Genomic DNA, 11954 nt, shown 5'->3' with positions numbered 1-11954 from the left:
GTACTTTACATACTTCCATACATCAAAATGATGTTGTGTTTCCTCCTCAGGAATCCCTGTACTGTACTGGGATTCATCATGGTACAGCTGATGTTTTCATTGGACTGGAAACTAAACCAAGTTCCAAAACTGCTAATGACTTCCCAGTTGTTGCTGGAAACTGTTGGGGAAAAAAGAAATTGGAGATGCATACCTGATGGTAGGATTTGTTACAATTTAGAGAGGCTACCAGAAATTGAGCAACATGGAGAGCTGCCATTAGGTTACCAAGGCCAACCCATGCAAACATGTTGGAGCCTTTATAAATGGTATGATGAAACGAGAAGCCTCCGTTGAAGAAAGATCATCAGGTAACAGTACTTGTGGCTGAGTGTTCCTTGCCATATTACGCTCGCATGGTAGTACCCTCTAGGGTCAGTTTTAGCCATCCAACTGCCTCCTGCATGAAGTGAGGTAGGATCTAAAAGTAAAGAAAGAGAGAATATGATTATAGGAAAACTTGAATAGCATCCCCTGTGAAAGGTGCCACTTGGTCAGTCAAACATCTTTCAAGTGACCTGGCTCCATCTCACAGGCAAAAACTAGTTTGTTTATTTAATTTTAATTTTTAGTAATTAAGCATGGACAGCCACCATTAGGTGGCCAAGACCGATGCTTGCAAGCATGTTGTAACACCTATAAACTAGATATGAATATGGTAAGTACGTGTGTGATGATTCATGTAACTGTCCTAATTATTCATTCTTAGGTGGTGGTGAGGTACCAAACCATCTGATGAGCCTGGCAGAACTTGTACTAGACCAGGATGACCAGTTAGTGGAGGAAAAGCGACTTCCTGGGGAAAATACTGTAAGTTATCTTTTTCACCCTTCAGATAGTATATTTTTACCTTCTGTTGAAATATGTGTATACATACTTTTCAGCATCCTTTACTAGGACCTATTTTGAATTTCATGCTCAACCAGTATTATTATTATTTTTTTTATGTTATATAATCAACCCTGAAGATTTTTCTATTCATAACCTGACTTGCTGTAATTGACACAATAGATTTTTTTTTTTTTTTTTTTTTTTTTAGTATGGAATGGTATGTGCAGTACTGAACATAATTATATTACACCATAATACAGCATTATAAGAAGTCATCTGTAGGTTGCTCTCCTTGACCATTATTATTATTTATTGGTGACAAGCTAATGCTTAGCATTGTCATTGGTCATTCATTGTGTCATCATAGTTACTGCTATGTCTGACCATGACATATATTGAAGACTTATATATGGTAACTACCCTGTATTGGTATGGTTGTGTAGCATAGATTTGAATATTTCATGATTACAGGCTGTGTGTAAAGATTGTATGAGAAGAGTGTATAGATGCAGTGACAGCTGTGAAAGGGTATGGAAGTCCCGAGACGCATCCATTTTCAGAGAGGTATTCCCACACATTACTTAGCAAGAGGTGTTGGGTTGGCTAACAAGCACGTGCACTTCTTATCTAATTTGAAGGACGATGTATTTCATATATTACTTGTATATTTGTAATATGGTTAATGCTTGATTATAGATCTCCCTAGGAAAACCCCTGTGCAAGTGGTAATAAACTAAGGAGCCCACCAGTAAGTTGATTAGAGCATTGCTGCAATGGTTCTGTACTGGTTAATTAGGACGCAGTAATGGTGTACATTCTACGCAAAGATTCTTTTGGGACAAGGATTTGTTTTGGTATGCCTGCTGAATATCACAGTACATCTGTAGCTCATTTTAGTGACTTCACCGCTGAATCATTGATATAATGGGGCTGCATGTGACTATTTACTGAGTGGAGAAAACATATATGGTGATAACACTTTCTCCTGGGATTTTCTGACATTTCACTAGAAGCACTGTTTATATCTGGAATGTTGTGAATACAGTGATTCTGAACTTGACAGATTTGAAAAACCAGTGCTTCTGTGAGTGTCATGTACATACTGTTCTTTACCTGACTTAATCATTATCTGTAAATATGGTAAATTCTAAAATTCATTTGCAATCATGGTGATAATATATTCATGGTCAGATATTTGTACTTTGTCTAATCATTTTAGCATCCAGCTGATTAAGAATGAAAAAGTTAATTACTCCTCATTTGCTTATTTGCACCATGAGTAGGAAGTTACATCATAGTTCAACAGTATACCGTCGTAATACATATTATATAAGAAAGTGGTAGTGAATGAGAGCGGAACTACAAATCATTGTAAGAACTTTGTCAAATATGTTAATTTCTGCCTTATTATATCACATTATAATAATGTGCCATGTGACATGTTTTGTGTTTGTTATGAAATATGCCTTCCAGATGATAGTGTATTCCTACTACAGTAGTTGTTTACATTAGGGATTAAAGTGCAGGGAAAATGTTGTTATTAATTATTTAAAAATTATTTCACTCCAGATTGGAATGGTAGCATGGCGTATGACTCTTCACACTCCAGAATATCCGGATGGCAGGGACATCATAATCATCTGTAATGATATAACGTACCAGATTGGTTCATTTGGCCCACATGAGGACATACTCTTTCTCAAGGCTTCTCAACTGGCAAGGCAGTTGAAGGTACGTTCGAACATACTCTTTCTCAGAACTTCTTAACTGGCAAGACAGTTGAAGGTAAGTTCAATATTTAATTTGATATCTGTAATAGGTGCCAGTAATCAAGTTCATCCTCATCTTTATCATCATTCCCATTATCTTCATCCTCCATCTCCAGAGTCATCTGAAGGTGACACTAAGCCATGTTTGTGGATGGTAGGCACCCACATGTAGTACTAGGAATGTCCACAGATAGTAACAGATAAATATGAACATAAGTTTATGGCAGTGAACTGACAGCAAAGTGGCTTGTAAATTTGTAAAATACATACAGAGAGTGTTTGGTAAGTAAGAAATACTAAAGGTGTGTGAGGTGCTGAATGTGTCAAAACAGGAGGAACAGCATCTTAGGATAGTCAGTTCCCAGTTTAAATGCATTTAGTTTTTGCAGTTCTATTTACATAGTAGCATGGCTGATGTTCTGTTTACAGCGTAGCATGACTGATTCGAGCTTTAAAGAAAAATGTTTCTGTTATATAAGTTGCAATAGCTCATAGCGTAGGGTATGACAGACAAGCGGCCTAGATCAAATTAACTTAGTGTTTGTGTAGGTGCTAAGCTCATTTACCCTGATTTGTAAGGTCTCAAGCTGAGAGGCTGGACAGTGCACAGATTGTTTGAGGTTTGACCTTTGAAGTTATGTATGAAAATTTAGCCTTGCCAGTGTAATGATTGAGGTGTTGATTCATTATGTCAGGACTGAGTGGGGTGGGCATCTCAATTTCGGTAAAATCATCCAGTAATATTTTTCCATGGATACAGTGTGAAGACTCATTTCATTTTTTTTTTTTTTTTTTTTTTTTTTTTTTTTTTATAACCACAAACAACTCCAAGTATTTCTAAATAGTGTAGGTTTTGATGTAGCCATATCCATACAGGTAGAGAAAGAATACAAATCATGTTTCCCCTTCAGCCAGAATGTCAGTTACATTTCTTACTCTAACCAGATGATTTTATTCAGTTTATTTAGAACTTCCCGGTAGTGCACAGTTAATGAAAGCACATCTGACTCCTTCAGTTGAAAAAGTTGCCACTGAGGTGAATAAAATCCATTTGGAAATAGCAATTGTATAGCACAAAAGACATTCTGGCTAAGTGGATTAATGGTAGTCAGAAGTAACAAAAGTACAATCTAGGTGTCTGGAAACTTCTCCATTTTGAACTGGTATTGGTATGGTGATTCTACAACCTAGCATATGTGCAGCAGTTGGCCTCTTAACTCATGTGACTCAAGAGGAGATGTTTGAACATAAGACATCCTGTCTGTTTTCATTTGTCTTCGGAGAGATCACAGAGCCTTACTCAATATCACCATCCCCTCCCCTTCACTATGATGGCCCATTTTTCACTTATACTTACTACCACCAGACAATTTTGACCAATGTGGAAATTAGTATAGGGGTTACTTAAGGCACTGTCTATTTATCTGACCCATTCTGTTTGAAGAATAACTCCTGATCAGTGTAAATTCATCTGGAGTTGGGAAATATAAACTAAGAAAATATCATCACTAGACTTGTTAGAGCAAACTCTGCAGAAAAGTACCGGTAATCAAAGATGTAACTGCCTCAGGTATTGGACTACATAAAAGCAAGTGTATTTCATATTCTAAATAAGACTTAATACTTGCCACCACAGAGTCCGAGGATCTACATTGCCGCAAACTCAGGTGCTCGCATTGGGCTGGCAGAGGAGATTAAGCATATGTTCAAAGTGGCATGGGAGGACCCCGTTGAACCTGATAAGGTAAGCCAATTTTATGGAAATGTTAGAGTTCATGTAAAAACTGTTTACTGTAAAACTCACAAGTACTTGGCTAATTAATCTCCAGCGATGTTGGCATTCAGAAGCTGTCGGATATTTGGGAGTGATTCACAAACACGTTACTGTAGAGTTTAATGAGAATCTGAACTCTGAATAAGCTTGTTAATTTATAATAATGCACTGGGTGTATGCTGAGTATAATGTTGTTGTATGGTATTACACACTACATTGTACAGTAGAGGGCATCAGAGTAAATAAACATAGTAATCCTATGGTTATCACTCATAATTGGTACTGAACATGCTGCATGATAATGGAATTGCACGATGATAAAAACACAGAATCAGTGGGATTTATCGTAATTGGTACCATGCATCCCAAGTGCAGGCTCAAAGTTTTCCTTTTATGACAGTTTTTGTCCCCTGAATGCATACATACCATTATAGTAAATATCAGAAACACACATAGGTATGGTTAGTTTAATAGAAAGTGATGAAAGGGCACAATAAGGAAGAAGTACATGCCTTAGAGAGACCTGAGATGGGCTTGAGGTAGGGGGTGGAAAGTTAATGGTATCAACTAGGCTACCTGGGATTAACTCCATGAGTAGGGCCTTATCTTTGAATCCCTCAAAGCCTTCAGAAACCACAGATGCTGCACCATCATTGGTGGTAGAAACCAGCTCTTTTTCATGGTCACAGCAGGAGTGCAGATTTCCATCTTCCTGTGATTACAAAAACCTCTATAACCAAGTGCATGATAAAAGAGAACACTGTATTGAGGAAAAAGACAAAGATTGTGTAAATGAATGCCATTATGACAGAAGGGATGCTGTAAGGAAGAACATGGTCATAGAAGTACAGTACTAAAACAGTGAAATGGCAGTTATGAGGACACCGGTTGTTGTGCGGTAAAATGATGAAGGCCATAATTGTAAGGAGACAGATAGATTTGACAATAAGAAACAGAGTAGCAGAGTACAGCTAACAAAAATAGTTTTTAAACTACTGCCACTATGATTGGTTTGGTAAGGGAGGAAGAATGAGACACCCTAAATAAACTTGGACAGATAAGACAGTACAGTGACACTTCGTTATAACGAACTAATTGGGGGAAAAGACAGACAGTGTGTCCAATAATTCATTATTTAAGACAATCAGTAGGGACCTGCCATACTGGACCTAGGATTGGTATACAGTACTGGATAAGTAGATGAAAAATGGTGTAGTAAGTATCCCATGAAGGACATGTTATAAGACATGAATAGATCAGTATTGTATAGATTTAGTCTGTGTCCTTTATACTATTAATAGATTAATAAACAATACAGAAGTAATATTGGTCCTCATTTCAACAGATAATAATGAAAAGACGTGGAAATACCAGGTGTGGGTTCAGTACCAGTGTTTAACAAATTTCTCCAGTAGGTCACTGGATGCATTCTCTGTACCAGACCTTGGTACAACATATAATAAAAAGTTATTGAGTTGGTCATGGAGCCCATTTTATCCAAAATTTGGTATAAATTGGTGAGATAAAGTGCACTTTCAGTGCAGTCAGTCCATGAGTAACATGCAGTTGAGTAACATGTTTTTGTTCAAGCACAGTCAGCATAATGCTACAGGTCATAATCAGCATGGGGGAAAACTCGAGCTTTCGTGGAATGTCGCTGACTTGGTAATGAAATTTTAAAGTCACGTGCAGTGACGTCATCTGCCAGTCTTATCATGATTGACTGGCTTACATCTGAGTACCTGTCCTGGGCACACTCAAGGCTCTGTGCATAGATGAAAATTAATGGGTTTCACAATTTTAGGGGATAAAATGGAATGAAAATATTTACTAATCAGAAAAAAAGTACTCTTTCATCCATGTGTTCCCCTAAGTTAGTATTCAGTTCCACATTTTTCGTTCAGTTTTGTGCCTCCCAACACATATCGGACCAACTGAGCGTGCGGCTATCGGGACTTTCTCGCATTTCACCGAGTTCTACTTGCACTGTGCAGCAAGATTTTTTTTGTGTGTGTGTTTGAGTGTCAAGGGAGAACATTGACTTTTAATCATGCTGCGTGATCAGCCCCAGCCACCCGGAAAGTGGAGCATCTTCATACATGCCGAAAAGTATGAGATAGTAAAGGAGTTAGAGCAGGGAATGAGGCAGGTAGAAATGGCAAAAAAGCACGACGTTAATGAAAGCACCATCAGAATGATTTGGATGGACAGGGAGAGGATAAAGAAGATCGTGCGTGGTAACCCTGGTGATGCAAACGTGGCAGCAGTGGCAGTTCTTGATGTTGTCCTGAAACTGACTGAGAAGCTCATAGGGTATTATAATGGAGTGCCAGAGACTTAACAGTGTCCCTACTGAATGCTGCATGATACAAGAGAAGGTGAAACTTTATAGCGACAACATTATTTTAATACCATTCATGTTCATAAGTACAGTAAACCCTTTCTAATTCGAATCCGAATAATTCAGAAATCGGTTAATTCAGATCTTTTTTGACCACCAGACAAATAATTTTAATTCGGATATAATTCAGATTAAGCAAGACAAGTCCGCATAGGGTTCCAGTGATAAGTAGATGTGAACAGTTTTTGTAGTGATAAGTGTAGTAATAATTGTAATTTTTAAGAACTATACAGTACCTTCGGTACAGTTAAGTGTATTGTACTCTGCTACTGTCTTGTTGGGCTTCATTATCAAGGTTTGACACTGTTTTATTTATTGTATTATGCACTCTTTGTGTATAAAGTAATAATATACTGTACTGTTCAATGTTTTTGTGAAAAAGCCATGTTTTAGCAAGCTTGGGTATGATTTGAGGATAGGGGCAAGCATGAGCTCCAATAATTTGGGTTTTTGGATAATTCGACATTGGGTTCTCCCCAATTAATCTGAATTATAGAGGGTTTACTGTACAATAGTTATATCTCTGTCAGTGTTTTGCCTGATGATGGGTGTAAGTAGGGGGTAATTTAAGTGGAGTAGAATGGTAAGAAGGGGTAAAAGTAAGTGGTTTTGAAAGTTGCCAGAACACATTGTACCATTAAACATGCAAACATACTGTATTGTTTGAGTGCCATGGGTTTGAGTAGCATGGTTCTGTGTGAGCTACTTGATGACTGAGTGTACAACTTATGAATTATTGACAATTATTTTGTTCCTTTCAGAGTTTTGAGCTTTAGTTAATTCTGTATTACTGATGCCTATGAGAAACAGAAGATTAACCATTATTATTATTATTATTAGCGTAGGTTGAACTGCCAGTAGCTGATACCTGCTAGTTTGCTGTTGTTAGTTACGGTATGCCTGGAAAACTTATGTAACCTCCTAGAAGTTGCTGATAGGATAGAAGTACTTCAGTTTAAAACTTCCCTGGTGTGGTACTGGAGATACAAGCTTGTGTATCGTCACCCTCCTCCTTTTTTTTTTTTTTTGATAGATTGTACCATGCAGTAAGTGATCATGCAACTAGTGTTTTATTTGTCAACAGGGTTTTAAGTACCTGTATCTGACTCCAGAGGATTACAAGAAAGTATCAAGTTTGGACTCCATACATTGTGAGCTAATAGATGATGATGGCAAGGCCAGATATAAGATCAATCACATCATTGGTGAGTTCTTTGAACAGTTTTATTCTATCTTTTATATTTACCTACCAAAGTCACAAACATCACACAACAGTCAGGACAACATACTGTATACCCAGCAACAGTGTTACAGAAATATCGTCAAAATGTATAATGTAACTCAAAGCATCATATCTATTTATGTACCACCAGGCACATCATGTCTTCCAGGATATACCACATCCCTCAACCTACTTCAGAACATCGTTAACACAATGATCAATTTGAATTTTTGGCATTTGGTTGTAAAGTAAATTTTTAGTGATGAAAAATTACTTATTTGTGCAATGAGTTGTTCATGTGCAACATTGTAAGTTCTTCAAAATAATGTAAATGGATGTGTGAATGTAATAGATATAATGGGAAGGAAATATATCATGATTAAGGCAGAAAGTAACACTTGCTCAGTATCTTTATATGCTGGTATGCCATACATTGGCTGCCACTGGCCTGGGAAGTGTTATTGGTAGTGATGTGTTTCCTGGAAGATATTACAGTCAAGAGTGAGATGCTCATGCCCAGGTCACAGGAAGGTCCAATGCCGAGCCACCATTTTACCCATAGGTGACCATTTATAATTAAAGTCTTCCAGCCTGACAATCAGTAATCTGAATATCCCAGTACTCAGAATTCTTCAATGAGAATTTTTTTAATTTTTCTGGGCTTTTTTTAAATTTTTCTGGGCCTTATCTAAGGATTTATCTGGTTTGGACTTGCTCTTGGACATGGATTTACCTGCCTGCAACTATTCATCTACAGTTCTCTGAATTCCCAGTGAGTAAAGCAATAACCCATATCATTTTAAGCATTTATTTAATGATCATGTACATATTTCTAATGTTTTCTAAGGTCCCTTCCAATAGTCAAAAAAAAAAAAAAAAAAAAAAAAAAAACCTTCAGTCCCCTGCCATTCAGATTACAAGACTTCCACTGTACTTCCCAGGCAGAGGAAACTTCCAGCCACCCTGTTTATTTGAAACATGACCTGAAACTTCTGCTAGCCACACCACTTCAATGTGGTTGACTACATGGAGTGAACTGAGAGTTCGAGATATACCAGAAGCTTGTATGAGAATAGGGTGGCTGAAGAAGAGTTCAGATGAGAATGAGGTTAAAAGACAGGGTAAATTATATGAGGGGTTACAGTGTGTCATGGGAAGAGGTGTCATTGCAAAATAAGGACAGATAAACCAGTGGGTATTTTTGCGTTGGAGTCACCCTTTATAAAATGTGGTGCCAGGAAGATATATAGCTTTTCAGACATTTATAACATTTGTCACACACAGTTGCCCAATTTCAGTTGCTTGTATAACCATTTGATTTCTACACTTCTCCTCAGCTAAATATAACCAACTATTTAGAATTAATGAAATACATTTTTAAGTCCATTGCAGTGTGGAGGTTGATTAGTATAATTAAAACCCACCTGCTGCAAAAATACCCCTCATCTGAAAAAAATAGTTTGGTTACAGCCAGAATAAAGCATCAGAGTATGACCTTGTCGGTCAAATTGTTAAACTGGGATGCTGTTTGGTTCATGCTTTTTCCACTTATTAATACAAAACTGAGTATATCACTTCCATTCAGGAAAGGATGAAGGCTTTGGTGTTGAGAACTTGCGTCACTCTGGAATGATTGCTGGTGAGACCTCCTTGGCATATCAAGAGATTGTGACCTACTCCATGGTCACTTGTCGTGCTATTGGAATTGGGGCCTACCTAGTAAGGCTTGGTCAGAGAGTTGTTCAGATTGAGTCATCTCACATCATCCTCACTGGCTTCAGTGCACTCAACAAGGTAAATATTGGGCCCAAAATTGTTAGCCCTTGTGCATATCATAAGTATGTTATGTTTTTATACTGTGGCAGTTTGCATATAGGGGATACTGACATGAAAAAACTAGATATCAGTGACTTCTGTTCTAATTTCAACACTCAAAACGAAGTGTGGAAACCATAGAATTGTTTCCTGACTTTCCAGTTTAAAATTTTGCAAGCCATCTCATTGTTTAGGAATTATTTTTTATTCATTTTTCTCTAGGATAGTATTGTGTCTTTCCAGTAGTACCTGCTGATTTTGTTTTGACACTCTCAACAGTTACTAGGTCGTGAAGTGTACAGCAGCAACTCACAACTGGGAGGTGTTCAGATTATGCACAAAAATGGAATCTCACATGCAGTTGCTCCAAATGACTTGGAAGGCATTCATACTATGCTGAAGTGGCTGTCATTCGTACCCAAGGTTTGTGATTTTTATCATATGTCTTTAAATGTCATCAGATTTAGATCAAATAACAGCTATGCTAGACAGCACTTAGATGTGCTTGTTGTGTTATTTTAGTTTTGATGTTTTATTACAGGCACAGGATACTTTTTTTTTTTTCACACAGACATAACACATTGAGTACACCGCTTCCCGTCTGATCAGCGAAGTTAAGCAACGTTGGGTCTGGATAGTACTTGGATGGGTGACCGCCTGGGAACACCAGATGCTGTTGGCATAACGTTCTCCTTACGTGTCAAGTGGGGTTGGTGGAGGATTATTGCCCCTCCCTGTAAAACAATTAACTCTAAGCCTTGGCCACCCCGATTGGGATACATGGCGTCTGGCCATGAATGAATGAAAAAAACTTTTGTATGTTGTTGGATGGCCTTTAATATAAATTTTTTTTTTTCCCCCCCATCAGACAAAAGATTCTCCTCTTCTGGTGTTAGAACCAATAGACCCAATAGATCGAGAGGTGACATTCCAGCCAGGTCGTGCCCTATATGATCCTCGCTGGCTCATCACAGGACGCCCATCACCCACCAACTCTGCTGAATGGGAAACTGGGATCTTTGATAAGGATTCTTTCCAGGTGAGGCTTCATTGATAATCGTTCTGTTCTAGTGGGGTTGCTAAGTAGCTGAACCTATTACAGTAGACCCTTGCTATATCGAAGTGACTGAGGGAAAGTCTTGTTTGATACAGCCAAAAGTTAATTAATCCAAGGATCTCTCCATCAGGTGGGAATTCAAGCATTTTTATAAATAAATGTCATATTCTAGTACTAAAAATGGAAGCTATATGCATTTTACACTAACTTGACTCATAATCTTGCCCATTTGCAGCTGACTTTACATCCTTGTCATAGCACTTCTTCATGACCTATACAGTATTACTATAATCTGTTATTACGGCTTAGCAGTCATGATGGGGAGAGGGCAATTTCATGCCAGGTTAGAGTAAAATGGGTAGGAAACATGTGTATTGTACACTGTACATGTATAGATGGCCGTACACTGTTTAGACGGCCACTCGTCTTGTAGGCTGTACACTGAGTGAACTGTCTCTCGTCATCACTCATTCCCTACTGTCCACTGAATTAAAAGTAGCAGCAGCACTGTAAGAGGGGAAAGATGAGAACATGTGGAGTAGATAGCATAATGTTGGAAAATGTTTAGGTGTATGGTTAAAAGAGTAATAGATTTGTAATTTATTATGTGCAAGGACAGAAAAATGCAAGTTGACTAGAAGGTACAATTAATGGTCATCTTTCAGAAGGAAAAGAAACAAAATGATAATCAAGAATGTAGTTTCTGTGGAATTAGTTTCATTGGTGAAACTGTAAGATCCCTGATACGTGAAAAATGACCCTTGTCCAATACTTGAATCATTCCAGTACTCAGACTATTAAAATTCTTGGAAAACCTTGTTTTTAGAAAATACCACTCCACATGTTGCTGAGCCACAATGTGGATTTTAACATAACCTCTCAACCACCACATGTGCCTCTTCAGGGCCCTGGAAAAGTAGGCATGTATGTTTGGCTTAATGAGAGGTGTGAATAATGAATGTAAGGGCGTGGCAGTAGGGAGGTTAAGCCAGGATTTGGGGACTTGAATGATGAGTGAACAAATGTCTTGCCCATTTCATTGGGCA

At 37.9% G+C, this 11954-nt stretch overlaps 1 protein-coding gene and 1 pseudogene across 1 annotated transcript in view; both read left to right on the top strand.

The window, feature by feature from the left end:
* ACC (acetyl-CoA carboxylase) overlaps positions 1-11954 on the top strand; it is a 70584-nt gene that overhangs the window by 49736 nt on the left and 8894 nt on the right. The window contains exons 29-35 of the mRNA XM_080271279.1: positions 749-849; positions 2440-2601; positions 4276-4383; positions 7899-8019; positions 9622-9830; positions 10131-10274; positions 10720-10890. Of these exons, the coding sequence (XP_080127405.1) occupies positions 749-849; positions 2440-2601; positions 4276-4383; positions 7899-8019; positions 9622-9830; positions 10131-10274; positions 10720-10890 (1016 nt within the window). The remainder of the gene's footprint in view (positions 1-748; positions 850-2439; positions 2602-4275; positions 4384-7898; positions 8020-9621; positions 9831-10130; positions 10275-10719; positions 10891-11954) is intronic.
* On the top strand, positions 10415-10533 carry LOC145398520 (5S ribosomal RNA; annotated as a pseudogene).

Source organism: Coenobita brevimanus, chromosome 45, assembly GCF_032717465.1.
Source record: "Coenobita brevimanus isolate Jiangsu-jjx chromosome 45, ASM3271746v2, whole genome shotgun sequence".
NCBI classification, from domain to species: domain Eukaryota; kingdom Metazoa; phylum Arthropoda; class Malacostraca; order Decapoda; family Coenobitidae; genus Coenobita; species Coenobita brevimanus.
The sequence above is the reverse complement of the archived record's forward strand: the minus strand, read 5'-3'. Positions and strand labels throughout refer to the sequence as shown.